Below are 25,007 nucleotides of genomic sequence, written 5' to 3'. Positions count from 1 at the left end.
GGGACATGGAAAAACACTTTGTATTGATTTGCAGTGATCCATGTGCCCCCCTCCCCCAAAGGGCGACCACTTAAAAGGGGCAAGCATTCATGCATCGCATCTTTTCACTGGCCACAGGTGAAGATGATGAAGGATGGCCGGTGGAGCTCTTCTTTACACATCTCACCAGTTGACCCAAAAAAAAAAAAATCAACAAAACATAACATGCCGAAGTAGACAGGTCCATGTTGATGTATGAAAATTAAAGTCCCATTTAAAAAAAAAAGGGAAAATAAAACACACCTGTATCGTGAACAAAAACAAAGGCCTTTGCTAATCGACACCCCCAATAGTGCACAAATCCATCATCGTTCAAAAACAGACACATTTTTATTTAGCAAAACATGTTTAATCTCTCCTTGATGCGTGTTTATTTACAAGTAGTAAATCTGCAAAGTAGGAAATAACAGAATATTTACACAATGAATGTTCACCTGCAAACTCCATGACAGTCGCTTCAAGTTTGAGACACTAATAATGTTTTAAAAATTCCTTTGCCACTAGCTCTCAACTGGTTGTCTTGCTTGGTATGCAGCTCAGTTTGAAGACTTGAAAAAAACAAAAAGAGGAACAGGAAATCAAAGAGGCGGGCGATGGGACTTTTTCTTAGGAGTGTTTTACAAAAGCATGACGCCGTCGTGACAGAAATGCTTTCGAAGACACATTTTGAACAAGTCCGCTCTCAGCCCAACAGTGCAAACATGACTGACGCTTCATTCAAAGCAACCGATGTCACTTGATCAACAACGAGAAGCATTAAGAAGAAGAAGAACACAAGCGGACCATGAACCTGAGAGAGAATGAGTCCAGAATGTTTGCCACGTCGCCACTTGTTCTGTGTGCTTCTGCGGGGGATCTTCTGCACGCTACCGATCCGTACTCGTCGTTAACGAAACCAAAAAAGTACGAATGAGGTGATTGATGCTTACAGATGGGAAATGTCCTCGACCGGATATCTTTACATGATTCCCAAAGTGTATGCTTCGTGTGGCGAGTAAACATGTATCCAGTTGAAGTTCTGACTCATGTAAACAAAGTGTTGACTTTGAATTAAGGGACCAAAAAAAAAATCTGGAGAGCCACAGCATTCATGATCAGCATTAAATGAGCCCAAAAAGATGAGCTAGAAAAACAAATGTCAAGAGTTTAAAGCAGCAAAGTCACATTTCCATCACAAAGACAAATCATTTGGACCCCCCCCACTGAAGTCCCATCAAGTACTTTTTACCGTCAGGCAAATTGAAGAAAGTTCTAGTGTTTTTTTTGTTTTGTTTTTTTTGCCTTCAGCGTACCATCAAATGTACAATTTACATGTTGGGAATAAACAAAAACAACCTGATTACAAAATAAACACGTGAGAAAGTATACAAATTTACAAATGAAAACATCACACAATACCACAGTTTGGTTTTTGGGCAAGCAGAAAAAAATCAAATTAAAAAACTGGTTTATCCTCACCAGCAAGTGAAAAAGAAGCTGACTTGAGTGTCGGGGAGGAGAGTCTTAAAAGCCACCGGTGGCGATGGGCCAGCTCGACAAAGAAGAGCTGCAGGTTAGGAGCATGATGACCTCCTTCAGACAATATACACTCAGCACATCTGTGTCCAGCCAGGAACATTTGGAACATGAATAAAATGCGTGGCTTCGGGCTAGGAAAGACACCACCCGACTTTGCTCGACACGACAGTAAACGCCGGCCGCTTGAACTCACCCGCATACTTTTTTGTGTCATCTTGTCGAGCTTTTGTAAAGCGAATATTTGGAGTTCCACACCAAAAAGCGTCACGGACGGCCAAAACTAACCTCCCGCTTGTCTTTTGTCTTCTTCTGACGGTCGCAAAACGTTTCATTTCAGTCACAAGGCATGTTCATATTTAGAAAATCATACGGTAGCACATTCCATCTAACAAAATGTCTTTGCACTAAACAACATTCAAAGGAAACATGGCACAGTACGACTTTTTTTTTTTCTTCTTTTCTATTTTTTTTGTTTGTAGCGTTTTGCACTTCAACTATCAAATGTATTGTTGGATTTTGTCTCTTGATTAAAACAAAAACAAAAAAGGGGGAAACATTGCTCTCTCCCTAATCTTTAAAAACGTAGCTGTATTTATATATAACATCTATATATTCTTCCTTTGTAGCGTTTCTGTAAATTGTGCAAATTCAGCAGTAATACAAGTGGCGAGAGATCAGAGTGGGCAGTTGATTACAATGATACAAAACAATTGAAAAACAAAACAAACAAACAAAAAAAAGCCAACATCCTGACACGTGAGCCACAAAGCTTCTCTCCATTGTGCACAAGAGGCCCCGCATGGAGTTCTTTCCAATCACATCCACAGGAAGCCAAAAGCTCTCACTGACACTTTCTCCATGAACGCGGCGTGTGAAAATGTCCGCTCTGTCACACATACACGAACACACGTAGGCATACACAAACCCGCCCACCTCTGCCGACCCCGCTCCGTTTTGCAGTATACCGCCTCAATGCTTTTGCAGTTTGTCTGTGAGGGAGGGAGGGAGGGGGGGGGGAGGGAGATGGACAGACGGACGGCCGACGTCGGATGGTCCTCAGCTGGTCAGGGCCATTGTGTCGATGACCTGCTCCAGCTTGCTCCGCAGCCGCTGCCTCCTCGCCTGCTCGTCCCGCTCCAGCGCCGACAAGATCTGAAGACAGAGAGGTGGTTGTGCTTGTTCTCATGAGAATGTGGCAGTAATTTCACTCAAAATAAAAGTTGACTCAACAGACAAAAGAATATTAGGACTACGGTGGGATAAGAAAAAAAGGAAATTATCAGAGTAAATTAATAATTTGTGTTTTTCAAGCAGACAATATTTTATGATTAAAAAAAAAAATCAGGTTGAAGCTATGTTGAAGTGAGTTGAGGAGCTTCATTCAGACAATATTCATATTTTGAGACCATTTTGTAGAATCTGGGGACCAAGGGACTACGTTGAAGTGAGTTGAGCAGTTTCATTTAGACAAAAGTAGAGCTCTGTTAGCGCTTACCTCGTCCTTATACTTGACAATGTAAGAGTAGATCTCATGGAGGGCAGACATGCTGTTAAACTGGTTGGCGTGCAGTCGCGACTGCTCCGCCAGGTAGGCACTCATGTCCTGGTCGCTGATAGCCGACATCCTCGAGATATCAGAGTAGTACCTGCGGGAACGTAAACGAGACCAGTTCATTGATGAAAGTCTTAACGAGAGCCCGCTCGGTGCATTTGACCAACGTACCGCTCCACCCAGTTTTTGTAGTTGGGGATGTCTTTAGCGTAAAGTAGCTTGTTGGACGGCGAGTCTTTCCCTAATTTATGCTCGGACGTCGAACAGGAGTCCATGAAGGTCTGGGCCACCACCGACAAACAGGCGTCGGTAATGCTGTTCTTGTGGATGTCGAACACAAACTGCGGGTTCTTGATCACATTCACCCAGAAGCGCAGGGGGAGGCTGCCAGGTTGGAGGGAGAACAAAAAAAAAAAAAAAGTTGCAGAATCACTCGTGTCTGCAAAGCAACGGCGTTGAAGGCACGCCGACTCACCAGTTGCTCTTCCAAGTGTGCCGGACGTCCGAGTCCGAGATGGAGTGTTTGTCGGCCTGCTCGTCCAGGAAGTCAAACATGTACTTAATGGCGAGCGGCAAGGCGCTTCCTCTGTGGGCTGTGCTGAAGATGGTCTCAAAAAGGTCGTCCACAAACTTTTGAAGCGTGCCCTAAGGAGGAGAATGGCAGTGGGAGTGAAAAGGTGACAAAAATTAAAGAACAAAACAATTTGGTTCAGATAATTGAGAAAGGAGACACAGATGGGGGGGGGGGGCTATTCTGACGGTTACACGGAAATTAAGGAAAGGTAGCGTCGCAATCATTAATTAGGCATCACATCACGGCTAATGGTGTTGCCGTAGGCGACGGCTGTCAGTGGCAGGTGTTGCGAGTGCGCTTCGCTTTTAATACCCCAACTTGGTGACGTGCTGAGAGCTCAGTTTGCTTTTTAGTCATTCAGATGGCTCCCAATGAGAGTTCAGCCTTAGGCTCTTTTATAATCCCCCCCCCCCCATTTTTTTCTGGAATTTTTCAGTCCTCAAAATAATATCATCCTGAAGTTCACACACACTTTTCTTCAAACATCCTGTCCACATTTCACAAAAGTGTCTCTGAAACACACTTTCCACAAAGCTGCGGGGATGTCGTAAGCAAGCACAAACAGCAGCGTTTTGTCGTTGCCTTCCCTCGACTCGCCTTGTTAATGATTTCCTGATTGTGGCAACACAGATAACGTTCAACGTAGCGCGTGAACAATGGGAATGCGGAGTTAATGAGTGGAAACATCAGGGGAGAGGAAGCATCGGTGTGAGATGAGTCACTGAGGAATGCCAAGCGCAACACCGCTGGCAGGAGGCAGGAAAGTGTCCATGGGTGTGCAGCACGCAACCTTGCATGTCACAACTTTGGCTGGGGAACTTAAAATCAGAAGATTTCATGATTTAGAGTGGCAACGTGTGTCCTTCAGAGGCTGCAAAAAAGTAACTGACTAGATAATGGATTGTCAATAAATAAAATGGAAGGAAAGTTGTACTGTAAAATAAATTCTTACTTCCAAATGAGTATTTCATAATACGTAACATATCCCATTTTTGCACAACAGTGATGTATAAATAACTCTAGCACTACATCTGCTCTCCCAGATAACGTTTATAAAAGTGACAGGCTGTCAATCAAACCGTCCGATGAAACAAACGTGATGTCAGCTGTTTTGCGCAAAAAATAAACCCCAACATCTCAGCAAGTGAGTCCACATGCAAGCAGAAAGTGTATTCTGGAGGTCATGGAGGAAATGCGGAGAGTAATGATTGCAGGGGTAAAGGCCTGTGACTCTAAGCCCCGAGGCCACCAGGAGACCGTCCGGTAACACCAACAAACAACTCGATAGTCAAAGGTCAACTTACTAATTAAGACGCACACATTTTTTTTGGGCAAAAGGTTATGAGCAATGTTAATGAGCTCGGAGACCAACAAAACAAAGGTCAACAGGTGCTATGCTGAGGAAGTCAGCTTTGAGTTCAAGGTGATCGAGATCCTTTTCTTCTTACCTTGGTGGCCAGCAGCCGGGTCAGGTAGATCTCAGAGACCATCTTGCTCCCTCGGTCGCCTTCCCTCTGGTCCGAGTGGTCGTGGTTCTTGACCAGATGCCACAGTTTGGTACCGCTCTCCAAGTCGGGCGTGATCATTGGGGTTCGGGAGCGCAAACTGTCCGGACTGCTAGCTGTTCTCAGCATGCTCTCTGCCAGGAGCAAAGCAAGAGTGAGTTGTCTCATTTTTTTTTTGTTGCCCGCTCGCAGACACACAAAACACACTCACACACCTTCTTTCGTACCGTATCTGCTGAGAGATTTGGTGAACGTGGAGGAGTTGGAGATGTTGTAGGCCGAGTTCTGCTTGGGTACGAGGGCAATCACTGAACCGTCCGTCACCTGGAACGACATATCTGATCAATTATCGCTGCAAAAAAAAATACCTGAAGAAGAGTCAAAGCCTGGTACCTGGTAGTGAGCAAGCGTGTTGAGTCTCTTCCAGTCGTTGTCAATCTTGGTGGTCACATCTTCATCCTGAAGGATGATGCGAGCCATCCTTCCTTGCCGCCATTCTGATCCACACAAAACATTGCCCGTTATGATGAATTGTGACTTTTTTTTTTTTAAACCAGTAAACACCCCCGCTGACAAAGTCGTCTTCTTCTTCTTACCCAGGTCCATATCGGAGGCCTTGGGTCTCTGCGAGTAAGGCGTGCCCTTGTAGACGGCATCCAGGAGCTTCTCCTTCACCTGCGTGACTGTGTCACAGTTGAGACTCTTCACGGTCACCTCGGGAGCATTTTCATTCTCTGGGTTCACGCAGTGCAGCGTCTGTACATGGGAGGAAACAGAGGCAAACATTTCAAGCGGCGATTTTGTAAAACCTGCAGTCATTCCCAATTTGCTTTCCGAGCACACGCATACGATACACTGAGTCAATTTCGACTTAATATCCGTCTGTCAATATCTAGTTAAAGAATTAATATAAAAAAAAAAAAGCTTTTTCTCCCGCTTTCCCGCCAAGCGATTGCACGAACGATTCAATGGACTGACCAAAGTTTTGTAGTCAATCTGCTGTCTGATGAGCTTGTCCTCGCTGAGGGAGTAGCGAGCCTCTCCCGTGATTGCGTCTATCGGCCCCTTCTCCATTTGCTGCTTCATAGCGCAATACAGCATGAAGAGCGGCTCACCGGCACACTCCTGTAAGAGAGAAAAAAAAAATCATCATGTAGATTCCTTAACATGTACTTTTAAACCATGATCAGATGAGAAGTTTATCATCCCAAAATAAACACTTATAACTCAAGCCTAGGTATTCTGAAGTTTTATGCTTTTGTCTGTCTTGGCTCAACATAGACTGTTTTTGTTGGAAGCGACTGAGATTTTGAATGGGTCAAAGTTCACCAAAATGACAGTTTTGGATTCATAAATTAAAGGCAGCAATATACAATGTGCACATGAAAAGAATGCAAAGTAGGTGGGGTAGTGAAAATTGAAGCCTCCATGAATCTCTGATCTTGTATCAAGAGGAATTCAAAGTGAGACAGACAGCTCACACAACACCGGAAAAATAAACCCGCATCCAAATTCTGCTACCAAAATAATGAAGTGACGGACTGGAAGGGAATCTGGTGAAGCGCTTTGGCAGTCACAACAACACGAGCGACGGCGTCTGAACACGGATTCAGAGCCCGTCCATTCGGAAGAGAGGAGCATTGAGCAAATGAAAGGCGGAGGTAAACGATAGGTAGCCGCTGGCCTCCGCCTTATCTAACGCTGCAGCTGTGCGCGTTTACCGGGGATTTTTCTACTCTACTGCAAGCGGGATCACTCCCAAAACAAATGTGTGCCTGTGGGCGCGAGAGAGTATTTCTTACCTTGAGGAACTTGTAAAGCAGGAAGGTGAACCAGTTGGTGAGCATCTTCTCAGCCACCGACTCTGTCCTGGGAAAGACAAAAGATGATAAAGGATGAGAGGAGATGAAAATTCAATCTCAAAGCGTATAAAAACATTATCCCCAAGTGAAACTTTCAAGATTGCGATCGTACCAATTATTAGACGACGGAGTCCTTTCCCTGAGAAAGAAAAACACCCCGCCCCCAATTTCCACCTGCTGTCTTCAACACTTCATTGTCACTATTGCTGTTGAATTATCTCACTTGTGTCTTTAAATAGACTCACGCTAATAACGCTACTATTTGCTTTACAAAGTTCGAAAGGGCTCAATACGATGAGAAATGACACCACCGAAAATGTCATTTTACCACCTTCTGTTCAAGACGAAGGACAAAGAGAAAAATAAAAGTGTGTGTGGGGGGGGAAATGGGAAAATAGGCCAAAGAAAGCAGCCAGTGAAAGCCTGTAGCAGGAACGTGAACTCCTACGCTTCCTTCCACCAGCCTCCTGTTTGACTGTTGTTTGATGTATGTGAAACGCTTTCTTTCTTCACGGCTGTCAGCCAAATATAAGCCATGAAAGATGAGGCGACGGGTAAAGGAGAGCTGGAGGATGAGGGAGGTGAATACACCTGGACAGTACACGCTTGTGGGCATGTCAGGTCCTGATAGAAGGTGACACCAATCCTTCTCTCATTCAGGGGAAACTACGCGCCAGCACTTATTGTTCTCAAACACATGGCGTAGCATTCCTGTCCGGAAAGCAAATGTACGGCTAAAGTTTTTTTTTTTTTTTTTTGGCTCAAAGTTCTCGTCCAGCTTGGCAGTTAAATCTCCAGATATTTGTGTGTTTAGCAAGGGCAGCATGTTGCGACCATTCCCCGCTGGATGGGATTAGAAAAAGCTTTACAAAGGCACATTGGTGGAAAGTCATTAATTTGATTAGATTGTTTTTTAATTAAATATCTCTCCAGGGAGAGGGGGAAACGACAAGGGGGAGAAGTTTTGATTATTTAATGTCAAATCCCTACTTCTTTGGAGAAAGGCTATTTGTCTCCAAATGTGACGATACTACTATCCATCCTGCTTCTTTTCCTTTTCTTCATTAAGACCGCCTATATTGCACCTTTTCAATAGTGCAACCACTTTAAACCGGTATTTATTCCGGGTCATCGTTTCGTATAAATGGCACGGACACCTAATGGGGCGTACAGACAATATTCCACTTTGGGAATGGCGGCAACATCTGTGTTAAGGATGAATGGCGGCACACGCAGCAGTGGTGCACTCACGTCTCTTGTGTTGTCCATCATTAGGGTGACAGCTAAACTTCAAGACAAAAGATGCGGATTATATCTTCTATATTCCTCCATCAGTTTGATTCCAGCTCAAATCTCCTCATAAATGTGTGAATCCTCTGCTTTGGCACTCCATCCGCCTCGCTCTCACTTCCGACGACACAAAGCCCGAATTCAATTTTGACTTTTATTTCACTCCTCTTGCACACTGCTGCACCTTTAGCAATCCTGACTTCATTCAAACCTTGACACACACCTTTGTAAATCTTTCTCCTCTATCCATTGACATTCACTCCATCCCTTGTATGCCCCCCCACTACCTGTGTGTGTGTGTGTGTGTGCTGAAGAGAGAGGTCTTTCTGTCTGTCTGTCTGCAACTCCACTGGGAATGTGTGTGCTCAGGGGTGTAATCCTTTTTGACAGCGACAGGGTTGACAGAGAGAGAGGACGAAACATCGCATATGCTTCTAAAAAGAGTCCCCTTGCCATCCTGCTCCAGCACAACACACAGCAATGCACGTCTTGGCAAACTTCGTCGCTCTCTATCAAAAGGTATAGAATAAGGAAATCCTCCCTTTGCGCCTACCTCCGCAGTAAAAGCTTGGGGTGATTCTTGCTCTCCAGGTTCTTATCGATGAGGTCGGACAGGAGCTGTTTAAGGACGCCTGTGGCGTACTCCATCTCCCCCTGCAGCGCCGTCATGATGAGGGAGGCCACGTTGCCGCGATCTCGCATGGAGAAAGACCGCTGCGCTTCCAGAGTGCGGATGAACGTCAGCAGGAAGTGTTTTTTAGTCAGCATCTGTCCGAAGAGTGTCAGGGCCTTCTCCACGTTCGCCGGGACCTACGGGAGAAGGTTTAAGAAAGAAGTTGAGGAAGTGAAAAGAAATTTGAAAGAAAGCAAGCTTGAGCAAGAGAGTATAATTTAATTTGCAGTGAGTTACACAAGGACACATTGGCAAATGAATGACTGGAGCAATGCGTGCCTTCGCATCCACTTGTTCTTTGTCTCCTTACAAAGAAAATCAGACAAATTGATTCACTTTCAGCTACATGCATAAACCAATTTATTGTCATCCCCTTTCACTTATTCTCATTACCTAATATTCTGTCTTTATCTTTCTCCTTCACTCCCTTCATCCCTCACTCCCCTCCCACACACTCTCCATCCAGCCTCTTCCTCTCTTCACAGCCGTAAATGTGAGCTTGGTGCTGTAATAAGAAATTGATCTGCCTACTACTGCACTACTGTGGCCTGTGATTGCCTGGGCCATACAAATGAAAATCCAATGTCGCGCTACACTATCCCTTTGGAATACAGTTGATAGCCGAGTGCAGATACTGAAATGTACCTGACACCTTCCTTGCATATCAGCACACAAGTGTGTGGGTGCGTTTCCACGCAATCTCTCTACTGACCAGTACCTCCATCTCCTTGAGCACAGGGTGGTCCTCAATTCCAGGGAAGAGGACCCTCATGGCATAGGTGCGGTAGTCCAGGAAGGGGATTCCTGCTCCGTCAAGCTCCTGAGTGAGCTCATGGATGTCGGTCTGCAATTCTGCGAATGCTGCGTAAGAGAAAATGATGATTAGCGTGTGTATGGGATGAGAAAGCCATCCACTGCTCAAACAAATCTCTCAGTTGCTTTTCTGAAACCCGGTTCACCGAAATAATTAAGAATAACAATAAATGGCTTCATTTTATATTGCGCTGGTTGAACTGGTAAACCCGCATATGCTTTTTAGCCGTCACCGTGCATGTTTTATTTGATCTCTAGAGGCAGTATGGATGTGTACGCTCATGATTATCATTATTCGACTCTTTCTTCCCATCTGCCTCCATAGCAGACAAACCATTTAGCAGCATCAATAGGCACTTGCTCAATCCACGCAGTTGCCTGCCAAATTAATTTATGCTAATGTGCTGGTGTGGAAGTCTCTCGCTTTGGCTCCCTCTTTCTTTGCTGCCAAGCCCCTCCTTCCTTACTATTGCCCTCATTGTCCCACCCTCTGCTCCCCGCATCTATCTGTCCTCCATCTCTGCCTCTCTCACACCCGCGGACACTCGTGAGGCCAGCCAGGCGGCTCTCTCGCTGGGTGGAGAGCCAACATCTGGTGGCTGGCTCAGATCAAAGTACTCCTAGAATCACACCAACACCCACACACACTTTACTGCCACATAACAGCAGGAGGGACTGTTTGGAAGTGGGAGGGAGGGGGAGGCAGAGCAAGCGAGGAAATTGAGACTAAAATGGATAGCGATGTTTAATTGGGGTTGTGCAGTGTTTGAGGTAAGCTGCAGCAAGGGAAAGATTTGCAGTCGGTTATTTCGGGACACGGGAGTTATTTCGAGAGAACGCTCAAGTGAAGGTAGAAGGGAAGCTGCGAGAGCACCGCGAGGTCTGATGGCGATAACTTCTACGATGTCAACTTACCTTCCTTGCACTCGAGGGCCACCCTGGATTCCAAGTTGTCCATTTGCAGTTGGAGTCGTTTGAGGGTGCGGTCTGCATCGCGGGACTTCCTTTTGTAGGCAATCAGCACCACAATAATAACCAGCAGCAACAGGCCGCCTCCACCTCCGATGCCGATGATAGCGGGCAGGGTGAGAAGGCTGTCTGAGTAGATTTGCAAGGTCCCCGGCGAGTGTTCAAAGCCTCCGACACGAACCTAGAGAGAGGAATAAGTAGACACTTGGATGCAAAATAGAAAACCAATGATACAATCAACATTACTGGCCTGGAAAAAAATGCTACTATTAAATATATTGTGATGATGGGCTGAATTCAACATAAATCAATAAAAACAACACAATGCTAGATTGCTGCATTGGTTGAAAAATTCTCACTTGTGTCAAGTCCAGACCAACCTGAACGCCTTCAGCTAAATATTTGTGCCCCGAGGCACATTTCACTAAAAACACAAAAGCGATTACATTTCTATCCATTTTTAACGTATTTTTAATTCTTCAAGTGGCTTAGATCTAGAAATACGAAAAGCAAGGCGGAATGAAAATAGTCTCAGTCTATTGAAAAGCAATACTGCCGAAAGCCCCCGGGAGTATACCAGCCAGCCAAGACCAATGAAAAGCCGCTAAAATATAAATACATTTGCAAACACCCCGAGCAATATTAGAGCCAGGATGTATGCTTTTACGGGCGTGGATATATGAATGGGGATGAGGAATGTAGAATGACTAAAAAGATTTACGTTTTATGCATGGGGAGCAAAGAATGAGAGGAATGAGAGGAAGGATGTGGATTGAGCTAAATGAGAGAGATGAAGAACGCAGACTGAGGAGATGAGAATTAAAACACACGCACCGGACATTCTGTATTTGCCAAACAAACACAACTCTATTAGCAATAGTAGTTACTTATAAAGTGAACATAAGAATCTAAGAGTATGAAAGATATTAAAAGGTGTGTCTTGGCTCGGCAGCACAGTACTCACAGTGACTTTGTGCTCTCCAGTCAGGTTGGGCCACTCACACAGCAGCTGGCTCTCAGACAAGGTGAGAACACATGGCGTGTCCCCGATCAGCACCGTGTAGTTCAGCTTTGTATTTCCAGGGGCTGCGGGAATTAGGTTACGGCCCTAGAAAAGTACACAATGTCATTTTCAATTGCAATCACAGTTGTGTCATGGCTTCTGTTTTACGAACAGGTATGTATCAACAGTGGGTCGCATAGATTTGAATTTGTGTTCAGGGTGGGTAACCATGGCAACAGTGCCGCAGAATGACAAGGTCTAAAATGATTTACTACATAATATTTCACAATATAAATTTGGATAAAAAGGGTTGGATGTAAAGTACAACATGACATTATACACTAGAACATTTTATTATTTTTTTTAACTCAAGAGAATGTCTGACATCTTGAATAAACCAGAACAGGTGATTTTATAGCAGTTGAGCTGACAAAAAAAAAACATGACATAAAACGATGTAAAGCAAAATCAGATTTAGAAAAAGACAATAAAGCAAAAAAAACAGATCAATGCTAAAAGCAAAAGGCAATTTACCTTGAGTATAAGTGGAGAGCTGGGCTTTAGCTCCAATATGCCGTTGGGACTGAGTGGTTCAAACACTGGATCCGGATGGTAGCTGAATGTCTCATTGACCACCAGCACCGAATGTACATTATCCATGATGAAGCCAATTTCATCTGGACTGCTGCCCACCTCGGAGAAAACTTTGTCAGACCCGGCCACGGAGGGAGCGAGACACACCATCACCGTGTTGTTAACCACGGTGCAGTTCTGAGGAGCAACACAAATTGCACATTAGTCATACAGTTTCATTCCAAAGAACCAATTAGCATATTAAGTAGTGCTAACAGAGGCCTATATGATATCAGAGAACATGTTGACATTATAACGTTAAAAGAATGCTGGATTAGTCGTGTCAGAGCAAATTGAATGCAATGATAGTCAGATGACAAACAAAAAGAACAAGAAAAATCATTCTATTTATAGCTCAATTGGAAAACTAACCAAGCAAAACCAAATCAACTGCAGCGAGTGGCCACAAAGGCAAAAAGGGATATTTTTTTTTCACTTTGAGCAAAGAGCCGGTGAGGGGGAAAGGTTAGCTAAGCCCCATGGTGCTATAGGTGAAGAGGGGAGGGGAGGGGGGGATTTGCCAGAGCCGCTTTATTACTGCTTGACATTTCAAAGGTTAAAGCTGCTAAAAGGAAATTCAACATCAAAAACAAACAGAAAATAGGCCCTTGGCTGCTTGACTGACAGTTAAAGTGTGCGTGTGTCCCAAGAGTGTGTGCATCATTTGAAAATCACTACTTTGAACAAGAATGTACAAAGGAAAGATAGAGACGCCATACCGGTGTGAATTCAATTCACCCATTTTTTTTTTCCACTTACATTTTCTGACTTGGCAGCTCCATATTTGGCCCTCATCTTGGGTTCCTTGATAGTCATCAAATTGGTTCCCGTAACGGTCAACATGGTCCCGCCACTAAAAGAGATTGTTAAACAAATGAGCGAGAACGATTACAGGCCACGTCAGCAAAAACGTTGGCTGAAAATAGTCTTGAACGGCACTTGCAATGACTCCACAGTGTATATTACAAACACGTCCCAAAAATAAAAGTAAATTGACTTCAGTCTGTATCCTCTGAGGAACGTGACCAGCATCTTTGTGCGCTTCAACCAGAAATGACTGCAAAGTAAATTGCTCCTGTAATTAACTCATCACCTGTCGTCTGACCTCTACTTGCAATATTTAATGAACTCTGCACAGCGCCCGTAGGAAGATATTAAAATGTAGGCACTGAAATTTTGCTGTGGTATTTCCAGCATGAGATATACAGTACACTCAGAAAGGGCTGTGTTGTCAGTGATCCGACATTTTGTGTAACCTTTACACCTGTGACCTATTCGGGTCCATGTGACGCTGACCAACAGAGACGTCGGTAACACGGGTGAGAGACTTCCCTTTTCCTCGCTGCCTTCTTAACAGCCCCCGTTGGCCCGAGACGCTGAACTTTAGCTGATGCGAACAACTCTGACAGCGGTTAAATTAGTTAACATACAACTTAAAAATGGAGCAGCGCTCGGCAAGGCTTGAGGCCCGAAACAGCATAGGCAGGTGTATTCATCGCGGGGTTTTACACAAGCAGGAGGACCAGCTCGAGAACATTCAATAAATAACAGAATATAAATTCCAACGAGTCGGGAGTTCCAGTGTCTTATCTCTAAGCCTGGGTAGCGGGCGCTGAGATGGAAGGAAAAAAACGACAGAGTGGAGAGAAGGCTTGAGGGGGTTTTGAATGGCATTAAGGCGGCTGACGGGCGGCCAAGTGGCAATAAAAAATAACAATGGTAAAAGTGACAAGAAGTGATTTTTACACAAGAACATTTTCAAGGAGAAAGAGCAGAACACTTGCGGTTTAAACCATGTATTGTGAAGGGTGTAAATCCTCATCATTACTGAAATACGGCCTAATCTTTCCAAAATCATTTGTTAGCCCAAGAATGACTTTCAATAGGGGAGGGGGGGCGCGTTTTGGATGAGGTCTGTTTCAGAACAGGGCGACAAAAGAGACCGGTAAACATTACACTTTCTTGTTATTGTAGCATGACACTTCATGTCAATAATTATTTTTGAAGGAACACAAAGTATGATTCTCAGCTCCTTTTTTTTTTTAATGTATGCCAATCTAATTGAAAGGCCAGGAAATAACGCGCAAACATTTCCTAGTAGTCTCTCGCTGGAGTCAATGACAACCACGTGAGCCAAAGAACAGTTTCTAGGTCATATTAGTGAGCCTATTAGTGTTTGGTTGCCGCAAGTTATTTATTTATACATTTTTTATTTCCTTATTTTTCACACCCTACAATGCAAGCTTGTGTTCGAGCAGGAATGCTTCCCTTGGCTATAGAGCCTCGTTTCAATAAAGTAATATTTACACACACTGTATATCTAGTATCTGTGCTGCAACTCATCAAGTACGTAGCGCCGCACTGCTCCAGGAGCTCTCCTTTACTGCTGTCGCTGCTCACAAACATTTACTTTTCATGCAGAACTATAAACAACATAAATAAGAGGCCTTTAAAAAGAGAGATGAGGTTGAAAATTGAGCGCAATGTTTGTTTTCCTATTCACCGAAATGCGGCCGGGGTGTATTGCTGGAATATTATGACATGAATAAGTTCACACGCAGAGTTCATATCTCAGTTGAGTTGGCGAGTTTCATGAAAATGTATAGCGCAACCGTCAGATACGATTAATAATGCATTGGGCCGGTAGTATCTGCTCTATTTGGATGCATCAAGCAGCATTGTAGATCAAACACAGTTCATATAAAATGGGAATTTTATTGCGTTCTATATAGATCATGAAGTGAGCAGAAAGTACTCCGCTCGTAATTATTTCTTTTTTTTTTTTTTTTTCTCTTACCTAGCAATACTCCAGTCGGGTTCAATTTTCAGGATGGTGGGATCATCCGAGTAGTTGAACTTGACCCCTGGGTTTCTCAGCTCAGCTGAGTTGATGTCCACCATGACCGGGGTAGGGCCTGGAGCTTGTCCGGCTGGGGTCACACACACTATCTCGCTACTGTTTCGCCTGAATGAGCAGGAGAGAGTGGGAAAGAGATGTGTTAGTCACAAAAGGTTGCTTGGTGAAAGAAAAAGAGCTACACGTATAATTCCTACTGAATTATGATTCAACATTTGCAGCCAAAACACACTTCAAGTCATCGGCGTAGCGCCTAAGTTCTAACAACTTTTAGCCTGTGCAGCAGTAGTCTCATATGTCAGCCTCTCTCCTCCCTACTGTGCTCCATCTTGCTGAAAGATCAAATGTGACAGATGAAGCTGGTCGTCTCTGTGTGTGATGTAACGGCATCGCGAGCAGACAGGCGACCGGCTGTGACCTGCAGGGAAACTTTGTGTTCCACTCCAGAGGTTTATTTTAGGTGTCCTGTGATGTCAGGGTGAAACACAAGCAATATGGCGATTGGCCTCCCATGAGTCCATCTATCGGGGCGTGTAAAAAGGTGCTTGTGCACAGCGTGGGGGTCGGCGAATTAGCATATAAATATGCTAAACGCAGGTAGAGTCTCTCGCCGCCCAAGCTTTTGCTTCCTGCAAATGTGAACAAGTTGCCCAAGTGGCACGTGGCGCAGTGTGATAGTCGGAATAGGAATTGAACACACTGATCTATACGCAAATCCCCCGCTCGCGTCCCTGGGGAGGCTGAAATCCACAGAGAGCAAGGAGATGATGGGGAGGATGATCAAGTGTGGCTTTTGCCTGACAACTTGCAGTGAGATGGAGACAAAATTAGCTGTGGAGGAAAAAAACGTTTTGAATCGGGAAACGGCAGTGGATCAAACTGAATTGTTCCACCTTAAAGTGGATTAAAGTGCATTTACAGTCCTGACAAGTTGATTCATATTGTAAAATGACATCACCTCAAACTCTACCATATTGAGTGAAATCATAATACCGTTGAATCGAAGGGAACAGAATTGATCCGATTTGAAATGAATCGTATCTCACCCCGTGTATCCGCTTTATTGGAGAGATGCACACGCCTAATAAAAAAATATATAAAGTACATATCTGCAATACATATTTGCTCTCGACGAATGTAATCCCTGCCGTCGCTCGGGATGCAATTTTAACAGTTTCCTCTGTGCATACTCAAACTGAGAAGGGACTGAAATGGGGGTTGAATATGGAAGAAAAGGAGGATGACTTCTTTAAAAAAAAAAAAAAAAGGTTTTCCATATTCCACTAGTCCCCTTGTTTCCATGGTAACTATTTTCACAACACTGTCACTGCTGAGAGTGCCTGTGGTGTCACGTATGTATTTCTGACAAGGTTGCGGCTAACACAAAAGAAAGCCAATGGGGAATACGGAGCGAAAGAAAACACCAAAGAAGGAAAACGCGTTGCAGAGGGAGATAAGCGGATGAGTGACTCGGGGTAAATAGGTTTTGATTAAAGTTGAGGCCCCGCTGAATAGAAAGACACATTAAAAAGACAGACGCAACCAGTTCATTACTTTGCCCATAAAGGTTATTGCTGCTCAGTGGATGAAAGGCCAAGACTATTATGTTCACCTTTCTCAGGGTGCGCTACCAAGCTTTAAATTGGCCTTTGCTACGACATAAAAAGAACTTCATAGGTCCGAGCTCATTAGTTGGACCTGTCACTTGTTGCGGCTGGAAAGGAAAACTAATATGAGAAAAATAAATGCAACCGATACAAGTCAAACGTTGAGCTTCAAAGCACAAGATAAGATGGGAAAGCTTTTATCATCAGTTCTAATTTATTTTGAAAAAGGAACCTCAAAATATGACTTTATCAAATCGCGTATGTAGTTTGGAATCAGAACAAAGTGTTTTAGCTTGGATAGTATACAAGGCATTTTTTGGCAGCAGTTATAAAAAATGTGTTTACTTCCATTATTTTTGTGTAATTTGATGCAAGTTATGGAAGTTATTTTAAGAATCTCGTCATTATTTTTTATACAAGCAAGGTAGGAGGGGTGGTTGATTAAAAATGGAAATTCGATTTTTGTGAGGAAAAAAATCCCCAATCCGTTTTATTGTTTTAAATCCACAAAGCTAAAGTATCTGCAGTGCACTCAAACGTGTGCTGTGACATTTACACGCAGACATGAGTGCAATTTACAGGGTGAGCCATGAGAGGAAGGAAGTTACCTTCGCAATTACATACATGTAAGAAAAAGACAAAATAACACCGTAGAGAGCAAAGTAAACGTTTTCAACACCGTATAGTTTGAGTCATTTCTCTTCAATGTGGACCACACACATCACGCTAAAAATAGGCTACACTGTCATTTTTACAATTGCTCCAGGTCATCCTCTAACCAAGACCTACCTCTTTTGCAATCTGCAGCAAATCAAAGTGATGTTTCTATAATTACAAAACACTAAAGTATAGTTCAACTAATAACTGGTGTAGCTGGGCTTTAAAAAAAACAAAGGGAGCGACGATATAGCGTGTTTGTATGACAATGTAGTAAAGCAGGACAAATATTTAGACTACATCGGGTTCACTCACTTCTCAAAACGGCAGGCATGGAGTCCAATCTTGACATACACGGCACTGCCTGCGTTTAGATGACTGCCATCTATGGTGATCCTCGTGCCGCCAGAAAGCGGCCCGGTAGACGGCCTGACGCGGCTGAAGTACGGTGACTGAGAATGGACACAGAAAGAATCAAATTATGGCCGTGGCACCGAAAGATGCTTTTGTCGGAAAGTCTCAACTCTTACCACAAACGTAAAGGCCTTGGTGGAGATTGCTTTGTAGTCTGGATGGATGCAGTCCCTCACACACACCTCCACTTGAGCTTCCTGCACCCGGTAACCCGTGGCGTCATTCAGTCGGCACACAATCCTGCAACGGACAGATTAATACTTTCAATTACAATGAGCAAATCAGACCAAGGCACAGGGAGAAGGAAATCTCTGCCGGAAGTTTGAATTGTTTTATGAAATTGTTCTGAGCAGACCTTTGTATCGCATTGCATCCTTATTAACATTAAAATGAAGAAAAATAGATGTAGAAAGTGTTTTAAAATTATGTTTTGCCTTTTCTTTCAGCGTTAAAAAGAAAACACCAATAAGAGCAGCACTGCCATCTACTGTGGCGGATGTGCAATTACACTTTATTAAAGTACATATTTGTATGAATTGCATAACATGAGCTGGCCTTTTGAGCAAAAATCCACTGAACTGCAGTCTATCCCAGAAGGGCAAAAGCTTCCACACATTTCACCCAATGAAGTCATGCTTGCCTTTTAATTAGCCAGTGTGAAAGAATGAGACAGAAAGAAAGACCAATGAAAGGCGACGCGAGAAGAAAGTACCGAGGAAGAAGAGACAGGGAGAGTAAGCGGGTTAAAATGAGCGAGGTTTATTAATTGAACAAGCTCATATCCTACACATCTCCTCGCCTCCCCGAGATGAGTTGACTCCCCTGTTTGTACTCGCCCAGCACGTGGTCATGGCAACTGCGGTGCTGCAGCATTTCACGTTCTGATGCAGTATGTTCTATGTCCATTGTTTCTGTTTTTCCTTTCATTTATTCCCTGGACCCCCACTAGGGGCTGTGATTAAAATGCTGGACAGCTCTCAGTTAAAAACTCGGCTTCTCTTGCATCATGTTTGCCGGAATGAGAAGCTGTTGAATTGGGATGTTATTAAATCACGATGAAGAAAGTTCATGATAAATTGATGGGAAGTAGATGAAATACAGGCGATATCTTATTCCATCAGTGGGATTTCATGACATTGGACATGTCAAAGTCTATTTATGGGATGAAAATCACAGAATACAAGCACGGCATATTTGACGTTTTATTTTGGCTTCATAAAAGTCAGCAAAGCACAGTCGGTGACTGTGACCAGGCGGGATCTGGCTTGCTTTTCCTGGAACCTCTCAAGAGATGTCAAAACTGTCCAATAAGATGACAAATAACATTTTTTATTATATTAGATATGTTTTTTAACATCGTCAAAGTTTTATTTGTCACTTTCTGGTGTCATTGCTGCCATGAACGAATCCAACTCACTTTTCCGTTTCTCCTGGAACTGTTTATATTTATGCCTAACTATCAGTGCACATCATTTCTTTCCTTCCAGCAGCTGACCTTGGACCTGCAGCGTCAGTCGCATAATCTTGCGTCTCGTGTGTTACAGGCAGCTCCGACAGGGTCACGGGAATGAAGAGAGTATCCGGGCCGCTAATGGCGTCGCATGGCTAACATCACTTTTAATTATCGGGACAGCTTGACTGCCAACTGCCCCCCTTCCCTCCCTCCATCCTCTGGGTGCTATGACAACGAGCCAGTACGGCATGACAGAGCAGACAGGGTTAAAAATGGACACCTCTGTGCTTTTGGATATGCTAAAAAAGACAAAATGAACATGCGGTAGTGAAAGCGAGTTGCCAAACATAGCAGCCGTGTACGTACGGGAGATGTATCCCGTGAATATGATAATATGAGTTTATGAATTATAAAACAACACAAACATGTCAACAGCATATTTCTAAAGCCATTTCGGGGACACCTGTCATCACCGTGTTGAGCCGCACAGCATTGTTTGTCCTCTGTCAAAGCATCAAAGTCAAATTTGTGATGTTTCCTTCCTTGTGACAGAGCCAAAGATGACAAATCTTTTGGGACTTGTGCAAAACTCAGCAAGACCGTCATTTGAGTTAAATGACAGAGACAGCACTGAAAATAGAATATTGAGGACGCCACCAGCACCCAAGTGGGGGTGACAAGCAGCCATTCCCCTAACATCTGCATCGCCTTTTAAAAGAAATGGGGAGAGTAGGCTCATAAAAAATGTGGACTGAATACATTTCCTGCATTTGTTTGTCTTACTTACGGTGAAATATATACTAAACAACAAACTTTGCATGCTATCAGCTCAAATAATCATTCGTCCTTAATAAAATGCTGGAGTTACTAAAAGGAAGTAAGGCCATCGTAGTTCAGAGATCTCCCAGAAAACACAAATTAATCAGAGGGAGTGTTCACATGGCGAAGCTTTCACGAATCGCCCCACTCAAATGTCATTACGTTGCTGTCAGAAGGGGCTGAGTTAGTGTGATGAAGGGGGTTAAATGAGGTAATCCACTTGTGATTGGGCTCTAATTCTGATTGATAATGAAAGAAAATGTTTCATGTTAGATTGGCTGCCATTTGTCTTAACGTTGACCAGCACTTTGAATAAGCACAGCCCGAGAACCGATTTTTGGTCTGAATGCACAGCAAGTGAGGAACCCTGAAGAGAAGCTTAACAGAGACGCAAACACAAAAAAGGAGTAAAGATGTCGTCAACATACTGCTCAGCGCTGATGTACTGGTCTTCTTGAGGGTTGCAGGCCACTTTTCCAATACGGACTCCGTTCTGGATGTCTTTGAACTGGAGACCCAAATTCTCACCGGTGATGGTCAGCATGGTTCCTCCCTGTCTCGGCCCAGTCTCAGGAAATAGCTGCAGACAGAGAGCAATTCACCGTTATAAATAAATAAATCCATGGACACAAGTGTTCATTTTGGCAGGACTTGAGATTCTTTGCGACAAAATTTTAATGAAAATGACGACAGATTCATTCCTGCTCAGTCAATCACTGGCACGTGACCCCCCCCGGCCTCACTTTGGTCACTTCTCTGACCCTGAGATGATTAATTTATTGAACGCAATTACAGCACACAGTGACCTCCGATCCCTCCGTTTCCCTCTTGAGTTCCGTAAAAGGTGTGCAGGGGTGCTAATGGCTAGACAAGATGAACCATGTCGCTAATCACCGTACCATTATGTCACAGCATGGACGCAAACAATAGTCCCTCTGGTAATCAGTCATTACTCGGAGAATTAGGGTTACAACTAATTGGATTAGAAATTGATGGGGGTGGGGTCATCTGTCACATAATATGGGAGGAGGGGAAAACATATGCTGATAGTTGGGTGCTCATGTCATTCCTGTGAGGTAACACTTGGACACTAGTTAAAGTCGATTTGTTTCTGGGGTACATTTTGTGTTTGTTGTGAAACCATTACAGAAGTGTAAGTACATTCTCGTACATACAAATGTGCAACGTGGCGATTTAGCACATACAAGTTCCTGTTGCTCAATATTAACTAAAATAAAATAAAATAATTACATGTTCATTGGCAACTGTCTGTATAGCTAGTAGCGCCGAAGTAAAGTGTCTCCTTTTTATGACTTTAGATGCAAATGGGGTTCACAATTCCGCAAAACCACCTACAATGGCACATTCTCAGATAAACATTCGGCATACATGCTGCTAAAAAAATACGTTCACCCACATTGACGACACTGAGCAGAAACACAACGGCACGCAGGCCCAATCCAAAAGGCCACCGACGCGATAGAACGACGGAGTGTTCTTTATCTTATGCCAACAAAGCTTATGGTGAATATCTTCTGCTCTCCCCCCTTGGCCTTTTCTTCTTCCTCCCCGCCTTTGTGCCTTTTCAACTCGCTCGCCTCTTTTCCAGCGTGCATGAATGGCGTGTGTTTTAGCATTAGACAAAAGAATGATTGGCACAGAGTGGTGGCGTCATCCAAAGTCTCCAGATATGGTAATCAAATCTTTTGCTCTGTTCAGCCGGTCTTATCAAAACACACACAAATACAAACCTTGTCGTTTTCACACTGAAACAACACAAACAAAAAGCAGACTTTCATAAAAGCCACCAGCTCAAACAATCGCTCTATTCTTCCCTTTCACAGTCACAGCTCTTGACTTCCATTCAACGTGGCTTTTTCTCATTCTCATCTACAACTTGTCCCGTTGTGTCAAAGGCTTTTACGCCAGACCTATTGCAGCCCGCTCGAGCAACAGTGCAGAGATAACATCGACTGGTTAGAAAAAGGGGGGGATATTGATGCGACAGGAGGGACAGACTGTAAAAAGACACTGCGAGGCTTTCCACAAGTTCATCAGCTAGTTCGCAGATAATGATTTCACATGGGACATTTCTGCAAAATAAAAACAAATATTCATAGCCTACGTTGTGTTTTTTCTTGCCGAATGGTTAGCTGGTTTTGTACAAAGGACCACCATAATAACCAAGAAGCAACTCGGGGATCATTGCTTTGGCGGAATATTATTGTATTTTGCACCAAAGGAGGATAGACCTGTACGGGCTATTTATTTGCATCTGTATGTCAATTTTGGGAATCCCCCAATAATTTGGATGGGTAAATGAGTCACAAAATTAGCTAGAATTAATCAATTTTATTTTTTAAATTATTACAATTATTTTCCATTTCCAATTTTGCGGACTACTTGTAATACCGCCACGGACCACTACAAGGCTAACACTAACAATCCCTGCTCTAGTGTTGAGTCATTCGGTCAAAAATAAAACAAAAATGCAAGTCTAAAAATATTTACAATGTTAGTTGAGAGCAGTTAGCACGCTGCCTCACAACAAGAACATCCCTGGTTCTGCTTCTAACACGTCTTAACACATGACCTTGGGAACTTTCTGTGTGGCGTTTGCACGCCCCCCGCCCCGACTACCACAAACATGCAAGGATAATTTCCAGTCAGCTTCATTGACCAAAGTGCTGACACAAGATCTTAATTCACTCCCTGCCCACCACTCCTCAGGGATGGCTTCAATGCAGACAACTCATTTAGCTCGACAATGCACATGTGACAAATATTTCAAAACAAACATTACAGTTTGTAGGGTATATTTTTGCAACACAAACTAAAAATAATGCGTCTGCAAAAAGTACTGGGCTGCATGCAAACACATTAAATAGGCGCCCCCACCACCACCACCACAAGTATAGGCATGGGTTGTTTTAATTGGTTTCTAAGGGCTAACCCGAATGCTTTTTTATTCTCCGAGGGGAGAACAGGCCTGAAAAGATGGATGATGGAGGACCAGGCAGCAACCAAGGCCATTACTAGGACAATGCTGCTCTACGCCAAAGGACACGATGTCTATGTGTGTGTGCGTGTTATAGCTTATTTGATCGGTATCGTTCCAAATCAAAACCTTTCTTGACAGCCTTCTCTGTCAGCTGATTCAACTGTGTTCACAACGATTACTGGAAAAGTGCCACACCAATCATAAGAGCCCTTAATCACCATTTGCTGTGTTTGGTGACTGTTGTATGTCCCCAATGCTATTAGTGGAACAGTACCCAACTGCTTATTCTTGAGAGAGAAAAAAAAAGAATCCGGCAAAAATGCATAAAAAGGGAAGAGAGCAAATGGGCTTGGGAAGTGGAGTGATATTCAGTTTGTGTGCTGTTCAATGAAATGGCTACAGAGGAGGGATTCTCTTTGTCGCCTGTGGAACGTTTTCTGGCACTAAATGTCACAGTGTAAATGTCAAAGGTGGAGATGAGACGAGATCCTCGTAGGTAGGCTTGCTGATAAACAACTCTCCAGCAATTCACAGGTGAATCTCTTCTTCTTTGTCCCTGCTGCGCTCAAGCCAAGTTCCTCCTCTTCCTGCCGTTATCGGTTGACTACTACGCTTGCTTTTTGACTGCCACCAACATCTTGCCCCCAGGCCAAGATTTGTCTCAATATGCGCATGCTTGCAAACACCGCAACCCCATCGCCGCCAATTCTCTCACATGTACACGTACTCACAAGCCTTGGCTCTGTTCGCTTGCTTCAAAGAGATAAGAGAGTGTGAGAGAAAGAGAGATGACTAATCAAAGGATTTATCAATGTGCTAGTGCCCCAATTATCCAGTACCTTCATTATGTATTCAAAAAGAGGAAGCAGAAGTCACACAGGAAATATACAGAGGGGTTCAAGCAAGGAATATGTATGCAGACATATTTCACGCCATTTAGCTCAAGAAAATGGGCACTTTTTTCCAAGCACTTCCTCTCCAAATGAAATGAATATCCGTTTTTTTTGGAAGGCCTCAAACTCACCACTCTGTGTGTGTGTGTGTTGATGAACAGCATGCCATTCCCTATGGTGAGCTGTAGTGACCCAGGTCACAGTGAGACATAGGCCACCTCCACAGTTATGGATGGCAACAGATGGGTGCACCACAGTGTTTATACGCCTTAGCCCACCCGGCATGTCAGACGTCGAGCACATACACACATTCAGAACTCATAGTGAGACCCAATTAACACACTCCCCATTCACTTTGTTTCTCCATACACACTTCCCAAGCAAACAAGATCTGTTTTCTTTGCTGTGTCGGTCGGTATTCGTCGTCTCTAATCACAGCCGTGTGTTTCAGATTTGTTGCGTGTGTGCAAACTGCCTCCTCCCGCTCGGCCCATCTGTGTTGTGCTTGCCGTCATGGTAATGGTGTCGAAGGCGTCGACCCTCCCCGCTGCCTTCGACCGTGTTCGCTTCCCTCACTGGGGCCAAACAATGCTGATGCAAAGGCAGGAGAATTCAACTTTGGTCTCCTTTTAATGTTTTGCCTTTGGGAGTCAGGGATTTCTGTCAACTAGCAAATTGTGGATTTGGGAGTTTTTATGGAGCAAGAGGCAATCAAAGCTGGGTTACAAAGTGCAAACTGTCAGTTGAACAGGGCTGCCCTCTTTGACCACCTCCCTTGCACAAAGCTGACATGTTTGTTATTTGGAATGTTGAGGTTGCTAAGCAACACATGTTGGAAGGAGGCGAGGGATAAGTATTTGTTCAATTTAGGGGCT

General features: G+C 43.8%; 1 protein-coding gene across 6 annotated transcripts in view; it reads right to left on the bottom strand.

The window, feature by feature from the left end:
* Positions 1-366: 366 nt before the first annotated feature.
* LOC119123531 (plexin-A1-like) overlaps positions 367-25,007 on the bottom strand; it is a 117,540-nt gene continuing 92,899 nt past the window's right edge. For 2 of the 6 annotated variants that reach the window (XM_037252704.1, XM_037252709.1), the window contains 20 exons: positions 20,667-20,818; positions 18,083-18,206; positions 17,868-18,004; positions 15,229-15,396; positions 13,191-13,284; positions 12,333-12,569; positions 11,760-11,903; positions 10,742-10,976; positions 9,726-9,874; positions 8,894-9,150; positions 6,991-7,057; positions 6,167-6,313; positions 5,785-5,944; positions 5,582-5,685; positions 5,404-5,512; positions 5,132-5,322; positions 3,585-3,754; positions 3,281-3,493; positions 3,053-3,203; positions 367-2,709 (listed from right to left, as the gene is read on the bottom strand). In XM_037252704.1, coding sequence (XP_037108599.1) covers positions 2,614-2,709; positions 3,053-3,203; positions 3,281-3,493; positions 3,585-3,754; positions 5,132-5,322; positions 5,404-5,512; positions 5,582-5,685; positions 5,785-5,944; positions 6,167-6,313; positions 6,991-7,057; positions 8,894-9,150; positions 9,726-9,874; positions 10,742-10,976; positions 11,760-11,903; positions 12,333-12,569; positions 13,191-13,284; positions 15,229-15,396; positions 17,868-18,004; positions 18,083-18,206; positions 20,667-20,818 — 3,105 coding nt within the window. In that variant the 3' untranslated portion in view covers positions 367-2,613. The remainder of the gene's footprint in view (positions 2,710-3,052; positions 3,204-3,280; positions 3,494-3,584; positions 3,755-5,131; positions 5,323-5,403; positions 5,513-5,581; positions 5,686-5,784; positions 5,945-6,166; positions 6,314-6,990; positions 7,058-8,893; positions 9,151-9,725; positions 9,875-10,741; positions 10,977-11,759; positions 11,904-12,332; positions 12,570-13,190; positions 13,285-15,228; positions 15,397-17,867; positions 18,005-18,082; positions 18,207-20,666; positions 20,819-25,007) is intronic. The other 4 variants (XM_037252707.1, XM_037252706.1, XM_037252708.1 and 1 more) reach the window with 4 other exon arrangements.

Source organism: Syngnathus acus, chromosome 5, assembly GCF_901709675.1.
Source record: "Syngnathus acus chromosome 5, fSynAcu1.2, whole genome shotgun sequence".
NCBI lineage: Eukaryota > Metazoa > Chordata > Actinopteri > Syngnathiformes > Syngnathidae > Syngnathus > Syngnathus acus.
The sequence above is the reverse complement of the archived record's forward strand: the minus strand, read 5'-3'. Positions and strand labels throughout refer to the sequence as shown.